Source organism: Coenobita brevimanus, chromosome 55, assembly GCF_032717465.1.
Source record: "Coenobita brevimanus isolate Jiangsu-jjx chromosome 55, ASM3271746v2, whole genome shotgun sequence".
In the NCBI taxonomy this organism is placed as follows: domain Eukaryota; kingdom Metazoa; phylum Arthropoda; class Malacostraca; order Decapoda; family Coenobitidae; genus Coenobita; species Coenobita brevimanus.
The window spans coordinates 3,330,459-3,357,958 of NC_137008.1; the positions used below are offsets into that span (position 1 = coordinate 3,330,459).

A 27,500-nucleotide genomic window follows, 5' to 3' on the forward strand; every position below is an offset into this window, starting at 1 on the left:
GCAGTGGAAGAAGGAAAGGAAAATAATTAAGACTAGGAAAATGAAGAGACTAATAGGAAGTAACCTGAAAAGAGACAATTAACAGTGAATGAAAGTAACAGCGAATGAATGAATGATGGGTGTGGGTAAATGAAGGATGAAGAGGAGGATGGATGAAGGAAGTGAAGGAATGAAGGAGAGATGCATTGAAGGACTAACTGCATTATGAGGTGAATGAGTGAAAGAATGAGGAAGGAGGAAAGAGGTGGAGGGAGGAAGGAGGAAGAAGGAAAGAGGTGGAGGGAGAAAGAGGAGGAAGGAGGAAAGGAGAAGGTGTGAGAAGGAGAGGAGGGGGTAGAAGAAGGAGAGGAGGAGGTAGGGGAAGGAGAGGAGGAGGCTTGAGATGGTGGCTTCGTATACTTTTTTCTTGAGTTAGGCCTTTCACAGCTGACGTTAAGTAGGTCATATCATTATTATTTTTTTACAGAAGATGGGCAGAAAAATAAATTAAATAAGAAAATCCATACACCAAATTTCAGGTGTCCTCCATTCACACACACACACACACACACACACACACACACACACACACACACACACACACACACACACACACAACACGAACATGGTGAGAGGAATATTAGGCAAGATTGACCCCGAAGGAGACAAGTGGGTAAAAGAAATTGAGGAAGTAAGGAGGATAGGGCCTTACAAGAAAGGGGAAACAAGATCAATGAGAGTCAAGTTTACATCAGAAAGTGTAATAAATGAGATACTTAAAGTGACCTGGAAATTAAGCAAAGAGGCGGGGATGGAAAATATTATAATAAGAAAAAATCTGAATGAAGAAGAAAGAGAAGTTTTAAAATCATTAAAGGAAGAAGTAAAGGAAAAAAATGATAAGAGGACAGAGGAAGAATGTAATACTTTTTTTTGGAGAGTATTGGATATGAAAGTAAGGAAATGGTATTTAAGGAAATAGAAGTGAAGGAAACTAAGGGGGATGGTTGTGAAAGATCAGAAGTTGAGGAAGTGGTACGGACAGAGAGTAGGAGAGAAGAGGGTATTAATAATGTCAAAAATAATTTGAAGGTGATATATACTAATGTTGATGGTTTCATATCGACAAGGATCGAAATTAATGATTTCTTGAGAGAACATGAACCTGATGTCATGTGCTTTGTAGAGACCAAATTAAGAGAATATATTGATGTTCATTTGGGAGATGGTAAATACAAACTGTGGAGAAAAGACAGAAAAGAAAAAAAGGGAGGAGGAGTGATGATAGCAGTGAAGAACAACATAAATGTAGATACTGTGGAAATGGGAGAAGGCAGGGCTGAAGTAATATATATGAAATTAGAAACTGGAGAGAATGTTAAGAGAGATATGGCGGTAGTGTATGTTCCCCCAAAGACGAGAGCATGGAAGGATGACGAATACCATGAGATGTTGTCAGATATGGCTAGCTACTTGCAAAAAATAATTGAGAAAAGCAATAATATAATTTTGGTGGGTGACTTTAATTGTAAAGAGGTGAACTGGGAGGAATGGTACTCGGGAGGCGGCGAGGATTCGTGGGGCACTATGTTATTAAATATAATAATGAATAATGTGATGACGCAATGGGTCAAAGAAGAGACACGGTTTCGAGGTGAGGACACACCAGCAAGATTAGATTTACTGTTCACCAAAGAACCCGATGTAATAGAATCATTGGAATATCTCTGTCCTTTGGGAAAAAGTGATCACATGGTCATTGAGTTCCAGATGTTAATAGGAAACATCGAGCCAAGAGACGAGCTTCATAGACAGGGAAGATACAACTTTGGGAAGGCAAATTTTACAGGAGTGAGACACTTTTTTGAAAATGGGGACTGGAGAAAATTCAGGGAAACAAGAGAGATACAGAGGAAGTGGGATATCTTTCTAGACCTCTATAATTTGGGAGTGGAAAAATTTGTACCAAGAGTAAGAGGGAAAGAAAACAGGAAGAAGGAGTGGTTTAATAGAAGGTGTATGATAGCAAAAAAAGAGAGAGATAAGGCGTGGAACAATTGGAGAAAGAGAGGTAACGACAGAACAAAGGAAGAATATAAAAGAACAAGAAATGAATACACAAGAATACGTAGAGAAGAAGAAAGGAATTTTGAAAAAGGTATAATTGACAAATGCAAGGATGAACCCAAACTGTTTTATAGATTTGTTAATGGCAAACTGAAACAAAAGGAAGGAATCACCAAGCTGAAAGTAGAAGGAGAGGTCTTTAAGGATGCGGCAATGCAAGCAGAAATAATGAACAAATGTTTCCAGTCAGTTTTCACTAAAGAAAAGGAGCTTGTGGAAGGGGAGGGAGTGATTAGAAATGTTCCGGTGATGAAAGATATAAAAGTGGAGGTACAGGAAGTGTACAAATTACTGGAAACTCAAGATATAAGGAAAGCCCCAGGACCTGATGGAATTTCTAATTGGGTACTGAAGGAATGCAGAGAACAACTGGCGGATAAAATTCACAGCTTAATTGTATGCTCACTGGAAGAGGGGAAAGTACCAAAAGAATGGAAGAGGGCAAATGTGGTACCAATTTACAAGAGAGGAAACAGGGAAGAACCCCTGAATTATAGACCAGTGTCTCTAACCAGCATGGTCGCAAAATTGTGTGAGAGAATCCTGAAAGACAGATGGATAAAATATCTGGAAGAGATGAATATTTTGGCTGAATGTCAGTTTGGATTCAGAAGTGGAAGGTCATGTGTTTCTAACTTGTTGAGCTTTTACTCAAGAGCGATTGATGTGGTACAGGAGAGAGATGGTTGGGTGGATTGTGTGTACTTAGAGAAGGCCTTTGACAAGGTACCTCATAAAAGACTAATGTGGAAACTAGAATATATAGGAGGACTAAAGGGGAAACTTCTGGAATGGATGAGAGACTTTTTGAGAGACAGACAAATGAGGACAGTAATAAAGGAAAAGATGTCTGGATGGAGGGAAGTAACAAGTGGAGTCCCTCAAGGCTCAGTGTTGGCGCCAGTAATGTTCCTGATTTACGTAAATGATATGGTAGATGGAGTGAACAGTTATGCAAGTCTGTTTGCTGATGATGTAAAGAACTTGAGGAAGATAGAGGTTGAGGAGGATTGTAAAATACTGCAGGAGGATTTGGATAGGATACACAATTGGAGCCGGACGGGGGAAATGAAATTTAATATAAAGAAATGTAAAATATTGGAAATGGGTAAAAGTACCAGGAGACCATCACTGAATTATTTTTTGGGTAATGAATTAATCACAAAAAGGAGAGAAGAGAAAGATTTGGGAGTGCTGGTCCAAGATAGTTTGTCACCAGAAAAGCACATTAACAAGATAGTTGGAGAGACTTATAAACTCTTGACTAACATAAGAGTAGCATTTCATTATATGGATGAGGAAATGATGAAAAAATTGATAGTGGCCATGATCCGCCCCAGGTTAGAATATGCAGCGGTAGTGTGGTCCCCACACAAAAAGAAAGATATAAACAAGATTGAGAGAATACAAAGAACAGCAACCAAGATGGTCCCCAGTCTGACAGACCTGTCATACAGAGAGAGGCTGGAAAAACTGGATTTGCCTTCGTTAGAGGAAAGGAGAAAGAGGGGAGACATGATTGCGGTGTTCAGGACCATGGTGGGAGTAGATAAAATTGACAAAGAAGATCTGTTTGTATGGGATAAGACATGGAATGAAATTGAAAAAGTCAAGCTGCTTGAAGGATATCAAGAAATATAGCTTTCCTTACAGAAGTATAGACTTATGGAATAGCCTGGACAAAGAGATCGTCCAGTCTAAAAACTTAAACGTGTTTAAAGTTAAATTCGACTTATTGAGAAACAGCGACGGAAACCCACGAGCATAGTACATTCCGTGTATATCACAATTAGGTATATTAGGTAAATACTTAAATATTTGGAACGACTTAGACAAAGAGGTGGTGCATGAGAAAAACATTCATGTGTGTAAAGGTAGACTTGATAAATGTGGATATGGAGACAGGACAACACGAGCATTGCTCAATTCCTGTATACTACAAATAGGTAAATACAAATAGGTAAATACACACACACACAAAAGGACTCGCCTAAGTTTGCGGCTGTGGTGTGGCCCGCACCTGTGTACAGTGTGCCACGTTTTCTATACCGTTCTCTCTCTCTCTCTCTCTCTCTCTCTCTCTCTCCTGGCGGGAGATGTGAGCCACCATGAGTACTTTTGATTCTTTTATAAGTTGTTTATAATTGTGCTTTCATTTGTTAATTTGGTTTTGTTATATTTAGTGATATTTATCATTTTTTGTATACGGCGACAGATGACCCGTTATTGCAGTACCATGATTGATTTTCATTGTCATTCTCTTTCCCCTTCCTCCATCTCTCTCTCAGCCTGACAATGCCTCCACCACCACCACCACTCCTCTCTCTCTCTCTCTCTCTCTCTCTTATTGCAAGAGACATTTTGGATATTTTCTTTTACATAATATTGTATATATTGTAAATTTGACATCATTTCCACACCATCCCTGAGATCAAGGCCACCGACTGGGTGTGGAAGTGTTGCCGCTCGCGAGTGAATAATGTTTTTTTTTTTTTTACTTCAGTATTGGCATATGCCTACTATTTTGTCCTACATATTAGCTTTTGATTATAAATGTGATTATACCTCGACCTTAAAATTACGGTAAAAGCCAGTAAATGTGAGCATTTTTCCCTAGCAACACCTGTACAAGCTATGCTTGGGTCTACGGAGGGGTACGTACTTTATCTTAGGCCAGACTGGGTGTGTCAGTGTTGCCACTCACAAGAATTATATGAATTATTTCTTTTACTTTGGATATTGGCATATTTCATCTTTTTTCAGGCTCATTCTCTTATATCCATAACTGTAATATTATTACCCACCCTAAAACTACGCTAAAAAACATTAAAAGTGACTACAATTTCTTCTAGCAACACTGTACAATATGTATGCCATGTTTCTGTGTTACTGTATAAATATTTTATGCATAATAAGATTACTGTTGATTCATCAGTCAAAATACACAAGTGTAAGTTTTATTCATCTGAATTTATCGTATTTGTGTTGCCTTGTACATAAATAGCTTCCGTTTCACATCGCAAGTTGGGGAAACGTGGCACCATTGTACACAGGTGCGGGCCACACCACAGCCGCAAACTTAGGCGAGTCCTACAGGTAGACTGGTGTTCAAACAAAAAAATCTCAGGTATTGCAAACAAATATACTATCATTCATGTTTCAAAACAGTGTTTGAGATGTTTGAAAATAATGTTTGATATAAGTTGACATGAAATCATTGTTATGCCGGGCCGGAGTCATTTTTTGTTTTTTTTCAATGTAAGGAAGAAGGAATCATAGGTCAGATGCCCAAGAGACCGTTCCCTCCAAGAAAAAGCAAGAACAAGATAACAGCCAAATTCAAGATCTGTTCATTTCGAGATGCCTGGACGCACTGTATGTGAAGGACTGGAGGTCATAGCCAGTAGGAAATACAGACAGAGAAAGACAGTTCCAGAGTTGACCTGTTGCATACATGAAGGGCTGGGGGTAATGGTTAACTCTTGCATTAGAGAGTTGGACAGAAAAGGGATGAGAGTTTGTTGTTAGACGGGTGCGTAGGTGGAGAGATGTAGCGAACCAATTAATAAGGGAAAATAAAGCGCTCTCTAAAAAACGTCAAGACATCACTGAGGACAAGGAAGAGACCTCAATCCCTTCTCATCCGGGCTTAGGAAGACATGACACAACTTCTTACAAGGAGTGCTGGGAGTGGAGATAAAGGGAAGGCGACAGGGAGGGAAGGAGTGAGAGAGAGAGAGAGAGAGAGAGAGAGCGTGGAAGAGGAGGAGGATGCAGAGGAAGAATGCTGGGTATAAAACGAGTCATGAAGAAAGTTAGAGCCCCATAAGGAAGTGGAAGTGGAATGGAAGGAAACTCAAAAAGGGCAAAAGAATGGAAGTTTAAATCTATCTATCCATCTATCTATTTACCCATCTATATATCTATCTACCTATCCATCTATCCATCTCTCTATCCATCCATCTATCTATCTGTCTTTCTATCAATCTATCCATCCATCCATCTACATATATACCTACCAAGCTATCTGTCTATTTATCTATCTATTTATCTATCTATCTGTATAAAACCCACGTTTGAATTAAGAACATCTCATGCTTTATTATTTAATGTTTGGGTCATTTACTTGTCCTTTATTTACCTGTAAAAAATCAAATAATGAAAAAGAATTATCAGATGTTAAATACCTGACTAAAATTATAAAGCAAGACTATTAATTACACATCCTTTGAAACCACCTATAAATTCCTACCAGCGATAATTAAGGTGTTTAATTAAAACAAAAAAGGAATATTAAAGATCTCTGCAGCATTTCTTTACGCTAAAAAATATCCTTCTTTTCAATTAGTTATCAAAAATGCTTAACCATAACATAAATCGCTAAGGCTCCGTCCAACAACAAACTCTCATCCCTTGTCTGTCCAACTCTCTAATGCAAGAGTTAACCGTTACTCTCAGGTCTTCATGTATGCAGCAGGTCAACTCTGGAACTGTCTCCCTCTGTCTGTATTTCCTACTGCCTATCCCCTTCAAACTTTTAAGCGCAGTGAGTCCAGGCATCTCAAAAAGAACGAGTCTTGAATTTGACTCGATGTTATTTTGTCTATTTTTTCTTGGAGGGAACAATCTTGCAGGCTTCTGGCCTTTGGTTCCTTCTTCTTTGCATAAAAAAAAAAAATCACACGAAACCGATGGCAAATGTACCCAGATATATTACCAATTTTCTCATCACGTTTACATAAAAGAAAAAAAAAATTACTCTGGTCGCCACAGAACTGGAACACTTTTGCTCGAATCGAATCCTGTTTACGACTAAATGAACGTTACAAAGTTACATTGTTGAAAGATTCCGTACTTATGGATCTTCAGTCGTCTATAGTTTTCGGAAATTTTTACAAGTCTATCTGTCTATCTATAGCCAGACGCTATGATCCCGTAAGGGGTGGCCGTTTGTCTTTGAATGTGTTGTTTTACGGGGAGGGGCACTAACCCTCCGCCAACCCACTTGTTGACACGTAAGGAACACGCATAGGTTGGTTATATGGTCACCACCCAGCGTTGTAAATGGTTTCTTGGCTTAAACGAAACCATTAGGCTTGTCACTTAATGTAAAGCCACCTGAAAAGGAAAGACGAGTAATAAAAAGTGACAGGAAAGTGACATACAGAAGGCAAATAACCAGCCATATTCAAAAATAAATCGCTAAGGAAGAGATGCTAGGGAACTTCCTTGTATTTAAGCCCTATATGGACCACCAGACATCACATAGTTGGCGATATGGTACTACCCAACGTAATCAGTTATTTCTTTAGTTATAGGAAGCTATTTGGCTTGTCACGGTGTAGAGTTGCCTGAGGGTAAAACTACATCGAGTGAGTGGACGATCAGCGCCCTCATCCCTAGGTAAGTACAGTATACGAGATTGTAAAAGAGTATAAAGACATTCTCTCTCTCTCTCTCTCTCTCTCTCTCTCTCTCTCTCTCTCACACACACACACACACACACACACACACACACACACACACACACACACACACACACACACTGGAAATTCCTCGCTCTCTCCCTATCGAGCCCTCAGTGTCTTCCTCTTCTCTCTCTTGCTTCATCTCTTTCCTCCTTATTCCTGCACAACATCTTCCTTGCTTTCCTTCTTCCTTCCTTTCCTTCCTTCTTCCTTCCCTGCCCCCTTGCCTTCTCATTAACCTCCCTTCCTCTCTGCTTAACCCCCTGCCTTTCTGCTTCCTTGTCTGCTTTCTTATCTGCTCCCTGCCTGATAGTTACACCCCATTCCTGCTGTCTTCTCTACTTGTTCCATCTACCTACTTCTGCCTCACCCCGTGCCTACCTCTGCCTCACCCCGTGCCTACCTCTGCCTCACCCCGTGTCTACCTCTGCCTCACCCCGTGTCTACCACTGCCTGCCTTCACACCTACTACTTCATGTGTCTCCATCTCCCCCAGCCATCTTTCTGTCTCTCCTGTTTTCTACCTTCCTCCCTGCTTGCATCTCTCCCTGCCTCTCACTATCTCATTCCTCCCTGCTTCACCCTACCTTCCTCTCACTCTCTCATTCCTCCCTGCCTCACGCTGCCTCCCTCCCGACTTCTTCCTTTTCTGCCTTGTTTGCTCCCAAGGTGATTTTCTGCCTACTTTCCTGTCTTAATGTCTCCTTGCTTTGTCTCATTCCTTGCCTCCATGCCTACCTGCTTGCCTGACCCTTGCCTGATTCCCTGCGTGCCTGTTGTCTGTTTGTCTCTGTCTCCTCATCTTATTTGTCTGTCTTTTCTCAGCTCATTACCTCCGCCAAGGAACAGATTTTGATAAAATTTTGTGGAGGGGCGAGCCATGGGACAAGGAAAAAATGGTTAAATTTTGAGCCTGATCCGGATCCGAATCCGTAGTACCCTGCACAATACCTCCAAAAGTTCTCAATGAATTTCAGTGAAATTTTGCGGAAAGGTGGGCCATGGATCAAGAAAAAAAAAAAATAAATTTTGGGATGGATCCGGATCCGGATCCTTTTTAATGGCAATGGCAGCGTCGGAGGTATGCACTCCCTGACGCTTTCTAGTTTGTTCCTGTCTGTCTCACCTCTCTCCCTTTCTTCCTGTTTGCCTGCCTGCTTCTCTCGCTCTCACTGCCTGTTCTCTGCCTGCCTGCCTTACTACCTGCCTGCCTGCCTCGAGTGCCTTGAGGTGTTTTAAGGAGGGGAGTTGATTGCAGTCCCATGTTATTGACTGAGAGAGAGAGAGAGAGAGAGAGAGAGAGAGAGAGAGAGAGAGAGAGATGGGAGAAAGGAAAACAGAGAAGAGAGAGAGAACAGAGAGGGGAAACGAAGGGGAGGAGAAGAAGGTAAAGAAGAGAAATGCATTAAAGATGAAGGGATATGGAGAGGAATAGAGTGAGGGAGAAAGAGGAGGGAAAGAAGGGAGAAACAGGAGGGAAAGGACTGAGGAAGAAACAGGAAGGAAAGGAGGAAGGGAGAAACAGGAAGGAAAGAAGGAAGGGAGAAACAGGAGGGAAAGGACTGAGGTCAGGAAGGAAAGGAGGAAGGGAGAAACAGGAAGGAAAGAATGTGAAGGGAAGAGGAGGAGGAAGGGAGAGGATATCAGCGAGAGAAGGAAGAGAGGAAGAGGAATGAGACAAGGAAGACTGAAGTAGGGAGAAGGGAGGAAGCGATGAGGGGTAAATGGAGATGGAGGACGAGGAAGAGACAGGAAGGAAAGCCGAGAGGATATTGGACTGCAGGAAAAGGCATCAGTCTGCGGTTCCCTGGGTTCACATAACAACAACAACAACAACAACAACAACAACAACAATAGCTTCTCCCGTCAGATATTATTATTATTATTATTATTTTTTTTTCAGATGACCAGATGAAGGGGAAAACATTTGTACTGCTACTAATCCGGCATGTTACTAATCTTTCAAATACCACGAATCCGGCAAATGTTACGAATCTGGCGTATGTTACTTCATGAAATACGTATCAAGCACACAGTGGTTTTCCTTCTCTCAACAATCATCTCGTCTAAAAATCTAGTGCCTTAATCTATAGTACAAGATGTCTAAAATACAAAGAATACTACCTACTATGTTCCCTGCCATTAAATATAGATACAGTACAGTTTATTATATGCAACATCGCAGAGAATTTCAGAATGGTGACAGAATTTGGAAATGATGATGATGGAATTGATTATTTGCCTGGATAAAGGTAAATGTTATGGGGAGATACTGATGATGAATTTGTGTGTGTGTGTGTGTGTGTGTGTGTGTGTGTGTGTGTGTGTGTGTGTGTGTGTGTGTGTGTGTGTGTGTGTGTGTGTGTAAGTCTGATAACACACACACACACACACACACACACACACACACACACACACCTGTGCCCCACCCAATAACCAGAAGCCAGCACTGGGGCCAAAATTCCGTCCTTCCCACACAAACAATAGACCCAGGAGGCTATTTCTCATTGTAATTTCGCATCGCTATTTCTCATCGCCACACCAACAGCACTAATCCGTTTCCTGTCTGGCCACTCCTAAGACGACGTTCTAAGAAATTTGGTGGACTTAGAACTATATTTGTGACCTTAGGAGACTTTCTACAACCTTCGTAAATATTGGGTTTACGTATAACACCAAAATTTTCTTTCTTGTTTGTGGTATATAAAATTTTAATTCTCTCACTGCCCTACGACTTACTATCAACTCGTTATACTCATCTGGTGTTAGTTGAGATAGTGCTAGAGTTATTTCCCCCATGAGAGGGTTGTCTTTCTTTTCCATGCAAGGACGAAGGAACTAAACGCCTGAAGCCTGCACTGTGCTCCCTCCAAGAAAAAATAAAAACAAAATTACAGAGAGCCAGATTCAAGATCAGAGTTTATCTTCTTGAAATTTAGTGACTCGCAATGGCTCGGTCGATTTATATTAAAGAGAATGGTTATTCAATGTGGCTCTATTTTTTTTTTTTTCTTGGAGGGAACATAATGCGGACTTCTGGCCTTGGGTTCCTTCTTCCTTGCATACAAAAAAAAATCGGCAAAGATTTCCAGGCAAATGAAGCAAAATACCTCTCCTTCAGTACAGTCCTAGGCAATGGTTATGAGATTTGGCTGTGTGTGTGTGTGTGTGTGTGTGTGTGTGTGTGTGTGTGTGTGTGTGTGTGTGTGTGTGTGTGTGTGTGTGTGTGAGGGAGCATTCTTTGACTTTCTGGCCTTTGGTTCCTTATTCCTTGCATAGAAAAAAAAAATTATAGGCAGACTTTCCCAGTCAAATGAGGCAAAACACTTCCTTTGGTAGATTTGTCAGTATATGTGAAAAAAAAAAATTCATAGGAATATGGCAGATTGTAATGCAGTAATAACTCCCTTTCAGATAGACAGATAGATAGATAGGTAGATAGAATAAATTAGGTGATACAAAGCCTTCAATGCACACACACACACACACACACACACACACACACACACACACACACACACACACACACACACACACACACACACACACACACACAAAACGTGCTGGAGACGTTATGTTGTGGTGCTTTTGGTGTGAATAGGGAGAAGCGTGTGTCCCCGTGTGTGCCTATTTACGAGTCTATTTTGGACCCGAGTGTAAGGATATGTGGGGGTGTATGTTATATGTGTATCCAGTATATGTGTATTATGTATAATATGTATTGGTTAATTGGGAAACGTGTATGTGTAAGATGGAGAAACTTCATGAGCGCTTTTGTTAGTTTGGTCTGTTGTTTGACTGGCTGGCTCGTTACTTCGAAACAAGGTTCGGTCGGTTCATACCTACTGATTTCGGCTCTGTCTGTGTGTGAGCTGGTTAGTCTTCGCACAAGCACGAACTAGGTCAGATCTAAGTCCGTAGGTAAAATGTTTGTATTAATAGTCGTATATGTACAGCTGTGGACAAAAATATCGTTCCACATCCCAGTAGAACAATTACGGAACTCTTCCACAGTGTTCTGAAAAATTTGCTATGCCCCGAAGACCAAACTACTGCGTATCAAAAATCACTGTGTGCTGTCTCATGAATTATCGTAAGGAAACTGGATCGATATTATTGTCTGCAACTGTACCATGGGTATTTTGATATAATGGAAAGCGTCAGTGAGATATTATTGACATCTATATATCGATTTGTTCTAGTTACTGTTTAATGTTCGGATTTTAGGGCACTGCTTCAGTTGAGGGTCTAAGAGTGAGGTATCCAGTGGTTCCGGGGAGTGTCTGGCGTTTGTTTGGTTGTATTCGACACCTACCTACCTATCATCTGTCTACCTATCACCTCTCTACCACTACCGCCTCGCCTGACGTCGAACCCTGTCTCCCTCTCTTCTACCTGGCTGTGGTTCATCCCTCAACCCCAGGAGTATCCCTCGGCCCCAGGAGTATCCCTCGGCCCCAGGAGTACCCCTCGACCCCAGGAGTACCCCTCGACCCCAGGAGTATCCCTCGACTCCCAGGATTATGACTACGGTATTCGGTGTTCCATATATGAGCGTCTAGGGTGTCGGTGTGGTTCGAGATAAATGAACCAACGAGAATGAGGACTCGACCACTACCGCTTCGCCATTTCTACATCGGCTTTACTTATTTACTTTTTTTTTTTTTATATATATACTGTACAGGGTTATGGGTAAAGGTCTATCTATCTATCTATTGCCAGACGCCTTAATCCCGTAAAGGGTGGCCTCAAACAAAAATGCCTCCATGACTTCCTGTCCCCCACCATTTAACAGCCTTGCCCCCGGCTCACACCTCTCTCTTTCTCTTATACCTCTCCACTCAGTCCCTCCATCTTATCCTTGGCCTCTCTCCCCCTCCACCTCACTCACCCTCCACCTCACGCACCCACCACCTCACTCACATACATTCTCCTCGTCAGTCTCTCGCTCTCCATCCTCTCCACATGGCCGAGGATACAGGTGTTGGTGGAACATAGCTGGTGTTTGGTGTTTGCAGGTTTAATTAAAATGTTAGGTTTGTCTGTGTTTTATTTACGCTTCTCTATCTGATGACATTCCCCAAAATATGAACCAGGAATTTGCGCAGAATCGATCAGGGAAATAAGAAATTAGCAGAAATTATAGTGTGAGGGGAGAAAAACGTATTGGAAACAGAAGCATAGGATTTTTTTTTATTATTATTAAAAGGTCATACGGGTGCCAGAGTAGTCCATTACCATCAGACTTTGCTAGTCACATCCTCTAGCGCCATTTTTTGATACTAATAGGAATGAAGTCGAGGGTTGTTTTGGAGATTGATAAAAATAAATATATTCTAGGGAGTACCGTATTTTTTTTTTCTAGTAAGCTAAATATATATTCTATAGAGGACCGTATTTTTTCTATTAGTGAAATTAAGCTGTTTTGGACTGGCAACACTGACCTGCCACTAAAGGGGGGAAATGGCTGTAAATCCTTCAAATTGCGGGCCAGTGTTGTTGCGGCAGTGGTGTACGAAGGGTGTGTGCCGCTAGCTCTCTCGAACCTTGCCGTTCATCCCTTCCTTCTCCCTCCATCCCTCTCTACCTCTTAACTAGTGTGTTATTCATGATCTAACTAAAGCATGAGGTGACAAGACAGTGGGGAATTACTTAGACTGATACTTCACAAATCCTTATTATATTTACGCATATTTGACAAACTTTATGGTACTGATTGCGTATTAGATAAGCTTTATTTTTATTATTTTGTTGAAGTGCTTACTAAAATGTGACAATTCTTCAGCCGGAGATTTTAACGGGAATTTTTAGGTGAGTATATTTAGGCCAGTGACTCGGTTAAGGAAGCTCCCTAACACCTTTTCCTTAGCGATTTATTTTTGGATATGGCTGGTTTACATCCTTTTGTTGATTGTTTATGAAGAGTGTGGCGATACTGGAAGGATTTGTATAACACTGAATAGGACAAAATAAGTCGCCTAGGGAAAGGTATTAGACTCCATAGCCAATCAGATAATGGGCCTTATACTTTGTGACTCTTCAGTCGGTTATACATTTTTCACCATTCATATAAACTTAAGGAATTTCATAACCGTCATTACCTCTTTTACTAGTACAAGTCTATCTCTATCTATCGCCAGACGCCATAATCCTGTAAAGAGTGGCCATTTGTCTTTGAGTTGTTTTACGAGGAGGGGCACTAACCCTCCACCAATCCATTCGTTTATACGTAGGGAACACGTATGGGTTGGTTGTATGGTTACCACCCAGCGTTGTAAATGGTTTTCTGGCTTACAAGAAGCCATTAGGCTTCATACTCAATGTAAAGCCACCTGAAAAGAATAGAAGAGTAATTAAAAGTGACAGGAAAATTGGAAGAAACAGAAGAGGAAGACAGACACAATCAAAAAAATGATAAAGGTGAAAGAAGAAAGAGGCAGTACTACATCGTGAGTGGATGACCTACCACAACCGGTATAAATCCTAAAATCAGGGAAAAATCGCCTGAGGAAGCAAGACTAAGGACAGTACGTGGCCAGATTTAGAGATCAGTCTCTTCACCCGGATTATTTCATTTTCTAACATTGTTCCTTACTAGAGGATTATCTTCTGCTTGGATTTCTCGTGTTTGAGGGATTAGATGAAGCCTATAGTAATCCCTTCATAGACAGAGGATTTAACAGAATAACTTATACAGTAATGCTCTGAAGAGAATAAGGATCATTTATTTTATTTTATTTTTTTTTTTTGCTGCAATGGCGATTTTCATTTTACATTAAACCAAAATTTTAGTTTATTTTGGGGTAAGGAAATTCCCTAACACCTCTTCCTCAGCGATTTATTTTTTGATACGGATCGTTAATATTCTTCTGTGAGTACGTTTAAGTACTTGGGTAGTGTGATGAGTAAAGTCCCGTCCAGACGATCGAGCAATGCCCGCGGGTACAAGCGAGCAGTTTGCCTGTTGACGGGCTCACCGCTTGTGCCCGCGGGCAAATGTGTAAATTGCCACGGGCAATTTACGCATTTGCCCGCGGAAGCGGTGAGCCCGTCAACAGGCAAACTGCTCGCTTGTACCCGCGGGCATTGCTCGATCGTCTGGACGGGCCTTAAGGATGGAGGTTTGGAGGGTGAAGTGCTTGAAAGGGTACAGCTGGGAAGAAAGGTTGCTGGTTCTTTGAAAGCAGTGATAAGAAACAGGGAAGTGAGCATGGAAGTGAAAAAGTTACTACATGACAGTATTGTGATACCAACTCTAACGTACGGAAGTGAAGCTTGGACGTTGTTGGAAGGACACAAGTCAAGAGTGAGCAGTGGAAATGAGTTATTTAAGAGGAGCATATGGAGTCACATGGAGAGACAGGCTGACGAATGAGGATATAAAGGAGCGTTGTGGTGTTGATGTGGATGTGATAGGAAGCGTTATAAGGAACACACTGAGATGGTTTGGCCATGTGGAGAGGATGGAGGGTGAAAGACTGACGAAGAGAGTGTATGTGAGTGAGGTGGAGGGGGGAAGAGGGAGGGGGAGGCCGAGGATGAGATGGAGGGATGGGATGGAGAGGTATATGAGAGAGGGGGGTGTGAGTTGGGAGCAGGGCAGTGAAATGGCGGGGGACAGGGCGACTTGGAGGCGATTTGTTTGTGGCCACCCCAAACGGGATTGAGGCGTCTGGCAATAGATAGATAGATAGATGTTATTTATGCATGGTATGGCGATATTGGAAGGTTTTATAAAAGACGGGAGGAGGACAATCAGGTGTAATAGAAAAAATAAATCGTTAAAGAAAAGGTGTTAGGGAGCTTCCTTCACCGACTAGAATACTGGCTTAAATCTTTATCCATAGCGAAATAAACTTGCCTAAGATAATGGAAGGAGGGGGGTATTGAGGGGAAAAGTGGAGGGGGGAGTAGTAGTGCTGGAACTGGGAAGAAGGGGGTAGAGAAAAAGAGGGAAGTGGGGATATGCCATGTACGGAAGTAGCTTAGAGAGTGAGAGGGGCGAGAAACAGAGGGAAAAAGAGGGTAGGGAGTGAGAGGGAAGAAGGGAGAGGATAGCAGCGGGGAGATGAGAAAGAGGGGGGTGAAGGGAAACTTTGGAGAAATGGCAGTGTTAACTATGACCACAATAAGAGAGGGACCAGAAGAGAGATGTAGAGAGAAGAGAGAGGACTGGGAGAGAGGAGGACTGGGAGAGAGGATGTAAGAGATAAAGGGATGACGGGGGAAATGGCGGAATTCTAGGTGATGCGTAAGTACAAAGTAACAGTTCGTAGCCAAGACAATTCGTAGGTGATGACGTTACAGAGCTGAGTGACCAAGAACCATCAAGAATTTCAATTAGGGACGGTTCGGCGCGCTCTCACGAACGTTTGGGAATGTGTGGGTGATAATGTTTAGCTTTTGATGAGATGGCTGAAGTTTGTAATTACATTCGGCTTAACCGCTAGCGATTTGATTATTATTATTATTATTATTATTATAAGCCCATGAAGTATTTTGTACCTTTAATCTTCTCCAGGTGAATTATTTTTACGAGAGGTGACTGCTATACTCTGTTTACTCTAACTTGGCCCAAAATTGCCATCTCTCCCGTTTGAATATTGAGATGAAACGAGATTAACACTAGAATAGGATGCTAGTCACGAAGAGGTGCTATGGAAAGGATTAAAGGTGAAGTATTATCATTTTCTGAGCTCCGTGAAATAAGCTGCAAAAGGATGAAACTCTAGACCAAGTTAAGGTGAAAGGAGAATAGTATTGCTGGGGCTAGGCCAATGGAAGCAAGATGTTACCACTCTGGCATAAATAATAATAATAATAATAATAATAATAATCCATCCATCCATCGCCAGACGCCATGTATCCCAAACGGGGTGGTCAAGGATAATAATAATAATAATATGCTGATTGAAATACACTGAGATGAAATTAAATGTTACTGAACTGAAGGGGTGAAAGATCTAAAGCAGTCTCCCCTAATTCTTTTACATTGAAGGTGGAAGTTGTTCTATTACACCCGCGATCGCGAAACAAGAAGGGGTGTGATGCTTTACTTCGACGTGTGTGTGTGTGTGTGTGTGTGTGTGTGTGTGTGTGTGTGTGTTTTGTGAGGTTTTATACTTTAATTCCATTCGTAATTACTTTTTGGGGGGCGTCACCCCCACTCCCTAATTCCCAGCGATTATTAAGGATTGGTGGGAATTGGGGTTTTGGGTGGGGGAAAACAGGACAAAATCTTTCATTTCAGACGCGCTTGCAGTTACAAATGGCACGAATTACACAAAAATAAGAGGGAAAATAAGACAGATTTTTAGTGTACCCCTTTTTTTTAGAGAGAGAGAGAGAGAGAGAGAGAGAGAGAGAGAGAGAGAGAGAGAGAAAGAACAAGCCCATACAAGCACAGACGGAAAGACAGAAAAGGATACACACAGACAGACACAAACATGCACAAACAGAGGGAGGAGAGGCGGCAGGATGGAGCTATTGCATGATGATGAAACTGCATATCACGCTGAGGCCAAGACGGGAAATACCTGTCGAATGGTGTGCATACAGAGGCTGCAGTGATGACAGGAAAAATATATGACTGAGGACCCGGGAATGGCAGGAGCGAGAATGAAAGGGGAAAAAAATAAACACACACACACACACACACACACACACACACACACACACACACTGTCTGTCTGTCTCTCTGTCTCTGTCTGTCTGTCTGTCTGTCTCTCTCTCTCTCTCTCTCTCTCTCTCACACACACACACACACACACACACACACACACACACACACACACACACACACACACACACAAACCCTGCCACAAACTTTTCACGCGAGAAAACCGTCACAGGAGCACAAAAGTAGGCAAAACACCCCCTCAGAGGACACCAGTCTGACCAAACTTGGAATATCAGTTACTAGAGTGCCAGTGGATGCGTGTACACATTTTGTTTAAGAGCGTTTGGCAGAGTTCTTTTTTTTCTTCATAAATACTGCACAATGGCTGCAAGTTTACCAATGCAGTGTTTATTTATTTATCATTGTTATTATTATTATTATTATTATTATTATTATTATTATTGTTATTATTATTATTATTATTATTATTATTATTGTTATTATTATTATTATTATTATTATTGTTATTATTATTATTATTGTTATTATTATTATTATTATTATTAGTAGTAGTAGTAGTAGTAGTATTAGCTATTGTATTACTACTACTACTACTACTACTACTACTATTATTAATATTATTATTATTATTATTATTATTATTGCTGTTATCATGGTCGTCATCATCATCATCATCATTCATCACCAGTCTTCATCAGTCATCATCAGTCATCATCAATACACACAAACACATTCATACATATAACGTCAATAGCATACATAACAGTGTCCTAACTTTTGAAGACCAGAAGTTTCCCTGTGTTGAGGAAAATAGTTTAATGGCAGAATACCGTTGTGTGCAAGAGTTGGTGGCCACAGATTTTAACGCCTTTAGCCTGAAACGTACAGTCGCGGTCATAAATATCGTTCCACTTATTAGCCGATTAATTATGAAACTCCTTATAAAATATTCTGAGAATTTTGTTAACTCCAAATAATGCATTACTGGCTCTCGGTAATCATCGATCATCGTCCCATTGTTTTTCGTAGTGAGGTGGATCATTATTTTTGTCCGCAGCTGTACAATCGACGACAGAAATTCGCTTACCGGATGAACAGGTTATGAATCCTCTGTTTAGGAAGGCAATATTAAGGAAACCCCATCAGCTGAGTGGATGGTGTTAATTAACTGGTCACTGCAACACTCTTCTCCACACCTCTATCAGGTCACCGGGTAGTATTGCACTCTGGAGGCGATTTTTTGCTTTTGATTGTACTGTACTTCCATAAATTACTTAAATCCTCTGATGCTGATGAGACGAAGGAGGAGGAGAAGGAAAAGAAGAAGAGGAGGAGAAGGAGGAAGAGGAGGAGGAGGAGGAGGAGAAGAAGGAAAAGGAAAAGAAGAAGGAAGAGGAGGAAGAAGAAGAAGGAGGAGGAAGAGGAGGGGGAGGGAAAGAAGAAGAAGAAAAAGAAGAAGAAGAAGAGAAAGAAGAAGGAGGAGGAGGAGGAGGAGAAGACGACGACGAGAGAGAAGAAGAATTAGAGGAAGCTGAAGAAGGAGAAGAGAAAGGAGAAGGAGGAGGAGAAGGAGAGAGAGAATAATAATAAGAAGAAGGAGAAGGGAAAGAAGAAATAGGAGGAGGAGAGGAGGAAGAGAGAAGAATAAGAATAAGAGGAAGCAGAAGAAGAAGGGAAAGAGGAGGAGGAGGAGAAGAGAGAGAAGAATAAGGAGGAGGAGAAGGGAAAGGAGGAGGAGGAGGAGGAGGAGAAGGAGAAGAAGAAGAAGAAGAGACAAGAAGATTAAGAGGAAGAAGAGGAAGCAGAAGAGAAACTAGAAAAAAAGTTTGCATGTACCGGTAATTAAAAGAAGCAGTGTTCCCAGAGATGATTTTTGCTCGTCTCTCAGGCTACACAAATTAACTGAGATTAATTTTAAGAAAGTCCACGTCTAATATTATTTTTATTATACGCTTGATTAGATCGCCTTCAGTCAAGTGTGGAAGGTTAGGAAAAATATTAAAGTGTAACAACATTCCTTAACATCTTCATACAGGATCAGGATTAGAGAGAGAGAGAGAGAGAGAGAGAGAGAGAGAGAGAGAGAGAGAGAGAGAGAGAGAGAGAGAGAGAGAGAGGTAATTGGAGGAGGAAGGAGAGAAAAAAATTGAGGTAGAGGATGTGTGCGAAGGAGAGGTACCTGTAAAATGAGGAAGAAGGGGGAGAGGAAGAGGAGAGAGGATGAAGGTGAGAGAGAGGTAAATGGAGAAGGAAGAAGAGGAAGAGGATAAGGGAAGAGGAGGAAAGAGAAGAAGAGGAAGAGACAGAAAAGGGGGGTAGGAATGCATTGCAAACTTCACCCAAATCAAGAGGAAACAACATACTGGAAAAATAAAATCAATTGTGGCATCTACCGGTCGTATTCCATTTTGCTTCTCTTTACTTACTGGATCGCTCTTACTTGCCTGCTTGTTTGCTTACATACTCACTCTCCATCTCTTCCTCTTTCTTTTTGGTCTTATTGTGTGAACGTCTTTCCAATTCCTTCCCTACCTTGATGTTTTTATAATTTGATTCTCCCACCAAAAAGGGCTTCCCCCCCCTCTCTCTCTCTCTCTCTCTCTGTTGACACTGGGTGGTGGCTCCCTCTTGTAAACTTCATTATACCCTAATATCTATGTGTGTGTGTGTGTGTGTGTGTGTGTGTGTGTGTGTGTGTGTGTGTGTGTGCGTCCTACAAAAGCCAATTGGAACGAGTGATTTTTTGGAGGGGAAGAAGAGGGGTGAAAATGACTAATTTCCGAGAGACCGGAAAACATAATATTATCGAACTGGTGATGTTATTTACACACACACACACACACACACATTCTCTCTCTCTCGCTTTCCTATCGAAGAGAAACACATCAATGAATTTTCACTAACTGTATCACTTCCTTTTTCTTTGATACAGGAAGAGAAAGAAGAGGAAGTAGGAAGAGGAAGAAGAGGAAATAGGAAGAGGAAGAGGAGGAAGTAGCCAAGAGGAGGAAGAGAGCAAGAAGAAGACAACACAAACACAGACGCCAAGCAGAGAGCAGGAAAGAGGAAAAATCGAAAGAGGAAACACAGGAAAGAGGAAAACGAAAAGAGGAAAGAGAAAAATCGACTCAAAATCTGTGAGGCGTGACTAAACGAAGAGAGTGAGAGAGAGAGAGAGAGAGAGAGAGAGAGAGAGAAGACGGTCGCAGCGTACGACTGAGAAAGAAGAAAGACGAAGAAGAGAAGAATAAAGGTAAGCGTAGTTCCTGTTCAAACTAGTGATTCTCTCTCTCTCTCTCTCTCTCTCTCACTCACTGATGCGTATGTGTGCGTGTTTGTCTGTCTGTCTATCCAGTCCATCATGAAAATTACTAAATCATCAGCACTCAGATATAAACCCGAAATTTAAATATGAGACTGATTATCCTGTGGGGTTTTCTATGCTAATGACAAGACGAGCCTTATGGTTCTGTCAGGCCATCAGGAATGCTGTCACAATCCCTTTTTTTACCTTGACGTTAGACCATCAGGTAATTGAACTCCAGTTAAAAACACCCTCCAAAATTATCCAATAAATATCAATTAAACATAAAACTCTCTGGAATAAATGGTACCACAGTGTCTTCGTCGTTTTAAAGAAGCCAGTCGACATTGTTTAAAACCCCTTCAGTACGACCGGCTCTCCAAAAGTTTGATGTCTGATGGAAGAAATACATAAAAATATAAATAAATAAATAAATAAAACTGTCATGGTGGCGAAGGGGGTAAAGATAGACAACCGCTTAAATGGATCTTCGTATTTTTTGCCTCATGAAATTTATATTAAGCTTCCATAATCTTTAGAAAATGTTTTTATAGTTCCTTTCTCCCATTTTCTTTCCCAGAGAGAAGATGGTTGAGGGTGGACGATGCTAAAATGAAGATATCCATTTTCCGCACTAGTAGCGAAACCTGATGAACAGGGGGGAACTTAGCTGAAATGAAGATGATACCCGTGTTCAGCACCTGGGAGAAGATCCGATGAGAGGGAGGATATGTTAGATTGAAGATAACTGTTCTGAACATACGAGAGAAGATTTAGCAAGGGGAAACTGGTCTAGAATGACGACTGTTGTATAATGAAGCTACTCGAGCCTCTGATCCTTCTAGCGGCACTACTATTGCTGGTTTTGGTCATTGCTCTCACGCAGATCTTCCTCGATGGTAACCTCTTCCTCTCCAGAGTTTAGAAATAATGCAGGGACCTAAATGGTAGTGGGAGAAATAACAGTGAAAGAAACGGGAAGGTGTCCTCCCCCCCAAAAAAAAAAAAAAAAAAAAATGCATGGAACTGATATGTGCTATAAAGAAAAAATAGTGCATGGAATTGAAAGTCCTCCCCCGGAAATGAATGAATGAATAAATAAATTAAAAATAAAAAGTACAGAGAACTGAATGGTGGTCTGAAGAAGAAATAGAGCAAAGAACTGAATGTTACCTTAAAGAAAAGTAGCATAAGCAACTGATCAGTACTCTAAAAAAAGAAAAAAGAAAAGGAAAAAGGTGTAAGGAAGTGAATGGTGTTTTAAAAGGGGGAAGGGGAATTAGTAGGAGCTGAATGGCGCTCTAAAGAAACCAGAAAAAGACGACAAAATAACTTATAAATTTTTCTAGTCACGCAATCACTCGAAACAGGAACAGTACATTTTTCTACACTGAAGGGTAATGCACGAAATGAATAAATAAATAAATACATACATAAAAAACCCGTGTACCTATTGAGGATTTAACCTGTACAAAGGCCAAGAACACTCAAAATGGGAAGTTCCAACCATTAGGGTACTTGGTGTTTGTTAAAATTATGCAATAGAGCCATTATATTCAAGATTAATGGAATGAGTGAGAGATTCCAAATACCTATGAATTTGTAATAGAAAGGATACTATTAGATAGATAGACAGACAGATAGATAGCAGGTGACAAAACAGACGTACGTATTGGAAGAAAGTAAACGTTTATAAAATCATTCAGTTGGGTATAGTCACGCAGAAAGCGATATCTAAATGCATGTAAAGAAGCATTTAGAAGAGGAATATAATGCTTGGAAAACAGTACATGAAAAGTATATATTATGGAGGAGTAAATAAGTAGATGAAATTATACCTATGTTGCTGGAGAAGTGAACAGTTCTAAGATATTTGCGAGAACCTATAAAAGATGAGAATTTTTTGTAAAGTGGGATATAAAAAAAGAATGACAGTACAACCTGCAAATTAACAACGGTACCCACAAGGCAGCCATACTGGTTTTGAAAAAGTGTGTTCGTGTCATCAGCATTACCAGATATCAATTCCTTATCAGTGTTGCCAAGTACTTAATTATATCATCAGTGTTGCCAAGTACTTAATTATATCAATGTTGCCAGATACTGAGTTATTGCATCAGTGTTACCAGTCAATGCAAATTCTATTATCAGTGTAGCAGATACTAAGATTATTTTATCAGTGTTACTAGATACTAAGCATCGAGTTACCAGTGTTACCAAATACCAGTGATTTCAGAGATTAGTATTACCAGTGTTGCCAGTTACAGGGGATTACAGAGGATTACTTATGGTTCTCTTGTCACCAGACCAGATTAAAATGAGATTTATTTTAGAGTAACAGATTACTACAAAGTCTATTACCATCGTTACCAATAAATAATCGTCCTATTGTCAGTGTTACCAATTACGAGCTGCTCTAGTATCAGTGTTGCCAGTATATAAAATAATGATCCTATTATCAGTGTTACCAATTACGAGTAGGTCTATTATCAGTGTTGCGAGTATATAAATGATCATATCAATGTTACCAGCTGAGTGTTGTGAATTGTTTATCATCAGTATTACCATTTACTAATGGACCAGTCATCTGTGTTACCAAATACTAAGGATCAATAATTAGTGTTGCATGTTAATAATGGTTTATATTCAGTGTTACCCGTTACCAAAAGCCTCATTATCACTATTACAAATTATACTGATGGCTTCATTATCAACGTTACCAGTTACTAAGGGTCCTGCTGTCAGTGTTACCAGTTGCTAAGATGTGTATTATCAGTGTTACCAGCTACAGAAGATGGAAACGGATCCTGGCATCAGTGTTACCAGTTAGTAGGGAGATAATGTCAGTGTAGCCAGTTGCCATTGCTCCAGAAGCTCATGTTATCAGTGTTGTCAATTCAGTGTAGCAGTTTTAGCATAATTCTGATAGCCAGTGTTGCCAAGTCACCTGAATATGCTTGTCATTAATGCCAGACCTTGAAAAACCAGTGCTACCAATCAAGCTTATTAGCAAAACCAGTACTGCAAGTTCTGAAAAGTGCTATGTTCCAGTGCTGCAGAGTTCCATGGTATCCAGTCCTGGTATAGATCAAATTACCAGTATTGTTACCTAGAAAGTCAGCGTTACCGGAAATTCAAGTAACAGTGCACCATCGCTTATTCAAAAATCGGTATTATTAGATACATTAATAGCAACGTTACCAACACCTTGAAGCAAAGTTACCAGGGAAATAATACCACATTTGTCACATAAGGAAATCAGTGTTGCCAGAAAAACTAAACTGTATTATCTTCTCAAGTCAGTGTTACCACAATCAGTAGTACCAGCATTGCCACATCACCAAGCAGTGTTGCCAGAACTATTAACATCAGTGGCATGTAAAATGACTGCGACTAGAGATAAGTGTTACCAGAAACGTTACTAAAAAGTGCATGCCACATCTTCTCCAAGCAGAGTTGCCGGATCAGCACTGGTCACGTCTTAAAAACTCAGTGTTACCAGAATCTGAAGTCAGCATCAAGAGAAGTATTATTGTAAGCTAATCCCCATAAAAATCAATATCAGAAACAGGAGTACCATTCACATCTAAAATCAGTGTTACCAGTATTAGTACAATTCATATATAGTAAAATCAGTGTTACCATTCTCAGCCCCTGAAATCAGTGTTACCGTTCACAGCCTTAATCAGTGTTACCATTAGCAGCCCTTGAAATCAGTGTTACCATTAGCAGCCCTTGAAATCAGTGTTACCATTCACAGCCCTTGAAATCAGTGTTACCATTCGCAGCCCTTGAAATCAGTGTTACCATTCGCAGCCCTTGAAATCAGTGCTACCATTCGCAGCCCTTGAAATCAGTGTTACCATTCACAGCCCTTGAAATCAGTGTTACCATTTGCATCCCTTGAAATCAGTGTTGCCAGTATACCACCGACGTCTCCTGGAAGCAGCATAGCCAAGCCTGACCAACATGGCAGCGTGGAGAGCGAGGATGGTGGTGGTTGTAATGGCAGCGATGGTGGTAGTTGTGGTAGGGGCGGTGGTGGTGGTGTGGAGGCAGGTAGGGAGAGAGAGGATGGGGCTACCTCCTCTTACCTCCAATAAAGCCTCCACTGCCTTCAAAAACACTTCTATTAGTACCTCCACCTCTAAGCTTATATCAGTGTCTCCATCAACATACTCCAAGTCGCCATTGTATACCTCAAAAAATATCTCCACCTCCAAAAATAACTTCAAAAATATCTCCACCTCCAAAAATAATAAAATGACGTCCAAGAATGACTTCACTAACTCCAAGAACAGCTTAACTACCTCAAAACATAACTCAGCAACCTCTAAATCTGACCTGACTACCTCCAAAGATAATTCTAGGGATACAGTTGCCTCCAAGTCTTCGGTTTTGTCCACCTCTACCTCCAACACCTCACAAACCTCCTCCTCCTCTTCCTCCTCCTCCTTTTCCTCCTCCTCCTCCTCCAAGCTCTCCAATTTTCTACCCTTTGCCTCCAAGCCAGTCTTTTCTTCTTCGACCATCAAAAAGAGGAGAAAGAGGCCTCACAGACGAAGCCTCCAAAGACACAGGGTCAACCTCCAATTAACGTCGGCCTTCAAGCAAACTCTCGACCTCCAGAAGCCTCCAAGGGACCTCCAATTGAACTTCCTGGACTCTAGATCATCTCCAAACGTCCCCCTTGAAATTGAGGACTCAAGTTCAACATCCTACAACCATCGATTATCCACCTCCAAACACCCACTCAACGTCCACACCTCCAGACCACACACCCCACACTCGGACCTCCAAACCTCACACTCAAAAGCCTCATATTTCAAAGGTTCTACTTCCCATTATGACTACCACAAAACCTCCAAACCTTACTCTCACGTCTTGTCCTTCGGGGATTCCATGTCTCACTCCAAACCCCACACCTCGTCCTCCAAATCCTCCAGCTCACACTCCAGTCCCCACAGTCCTTCCAAAGCCTCTGTCAACCAACCTACCTCCTCCTCCTCCTCAAAGAACTCTACCTCACACTCCAGTTCCAACACCCCACCCTCTAAGCAACGTACCTCACACTCGGGCCTCCCCAGAACTGTCTCCTCACCTGCCCACCCCTTCACCTCCTCCTCGAAGCTCCCCCTTCAGGCCTCTGCTCCTCCTCCAGCGTCTAGTGTCGAGGGTGAGTGCAGTCGACAGCAGCTCCAGGAGGCGGAACATCGACAGCAGAAATTTGTCCACGATTACCTGGGTCTACATTTTAGTAACACGGACAAGAACATTACCATAGGCCTCCTCTCCTCCTTCACGAACAATAAGGTGAGTGGATGGTGATGCTGATACTATAATCTGTTTATTTTTATTTGAGAGACCTAGACCATTCGTATGTATAGATCACTAAGTCGTGGGAGCATAAAACTTTGATAAACCTTAGCTATGAGTCTCCTTGGTTACTAGTCAAATTTAGCCTCCAATCTGACTAAACCTGGCCATCAGCTAAGCTGAAAAATTGATGAATTTTAGCTAGGAGGTGCGAGTCTCCTTGGTTACTAGTCAAATTTGCCTCCAATTTAACTACACCTGGCCATCATCTAAGCTGGAAAGGGGTTAGGGATCGTTATCAAATCAAGAAAAACCCTCTATAATTGATGATGGGCCGGATACATAGAGATACAGACACGAACATAGGGTAGACACATGGACAGACGGATGAAGGATACAGTATGTAGAGCGACAGACACGGGTACGAGAGAGAGAACTGTGGACATAGATGTTGATGCTGGATAGAGACAGAATGGTTGATAGTGGACAGACATAGATGATAAAAAGTAATAACTGGTGGTGGATAGACAGACAGATAGACACACTGGATAGGGATTTATAAATATAGACGATATGTGAGTTGAGACAGACATTGATGATAAAGATAAATGGATATATATGCTGTACAGAGATGCGTTGACATAGACATTGATGAGGATGGAGAAGCATGGATAAAGATATTGATTACAGGGAAGAGACATTGATACAGAGATTGATGTTGGAGAGAGAGAGATAAGGGTAGAAATTGATGCTGAGAGAGAGAGAGAGAGAGAGAGAGAGAGAGAGAGAGAGAGATTTATAGAGGATAGCAGTGACGAATGTAGAGATCAATACTGGACAGAGACAGATTCAGACATTGACGAGGGTTAGAGAAAGATGGAAATGTTGAGACTGGGACGAGATAAATGCAGATTGATGACAGGTGAATATGCATAGAGGATAGGGATAGACTGTGGGCGGATCTGGTTAAATACAGAGCGAAATAGAGCGAAATATGGACACAGGGAAGAGGAAGGTAAAATTGAAGAGCTGGTGTGTAGAAATTGTTAAAAAAGACTCACATATGACTCACAAATATCCTAAATTTCAATACATAAATACATATACATACAATTAAATAATTATACAAATAGATGAATAGAAGCAGATACATATACATCAGTACAAATACATTACTAATACATTTTATTGAATGGTAAGACTGAGATAACAGATGGGTGTCATAGGAGAGAGTTGGACGGAGGGAGGAGAGGGAGTGAAGGAAAGAGGAGGAGAGGAGAGGGGAAAGGGAGGGCGAGGAATGGAGAGGAGAGAAGTGGAGAGGAGAGGTGGAGGAAGGGAAAAGAGAGAAGTAAGTGAAAGAGAAAAAGTGGGGGAGAGGGAGAGGGACGAAGTGTAGAGGGCGGGAGGGAGATGAAGTGAATGGGGGGGAGGAAGGAAGAGAAGAAGGAGGGAGAAAGACAGAAGATAAGACGATGAAGAGGGGGAAAAGAGGAGGAAGAGAGGCGATGAGAGGAGGAGGAGAAGGAGGGAGGGAGAGAGATGAAAAATAAGGAGAAAGAAATGGTGAGAGGGAGCGAGGCGTGCATTCATATGTCATGCAAATCAGAGCCAGCCACGAAAATTAAATAAAAATCACTTTAATCCTTTCATAGCAGTGGCCCAT

At 41.3% G+C, this 27,500-nt stretch overlaps 2 protein-coding genes across 2 annotated transcripts in view; both read left to right on the plus strand.

The window, feature by feature from the left end:
* Positions 1-27,500, plus strand: part of LOC145401208 (charged multivesicular body protein 1a-like) — a 308,785-nt gene that overhangs the window by 202,970 nt on the left and 78,315 nt on the right. The window lies entirely within an intron of this gene.
* The window catches only part of LOC145401198 (guanylate cyclase 32E-like), an 80,867-nt gene continuing 78,148 nt past the window's right edge, over positions 24,782-27,500 (plus strand). Inside the window, exons 1-2 of the mRNA XM_080273502.1 lie at positions 24,782-24,913; positions 25,130-25,831. Coding sequence (XP_080129628.1) covers positions 24,782-24,913; positions 25,130-25,831 — 834 coding nt within the window. The remainder of the gene's footprint in view (positions 24,914-25,129; positions 25,832-27,500) is intronic.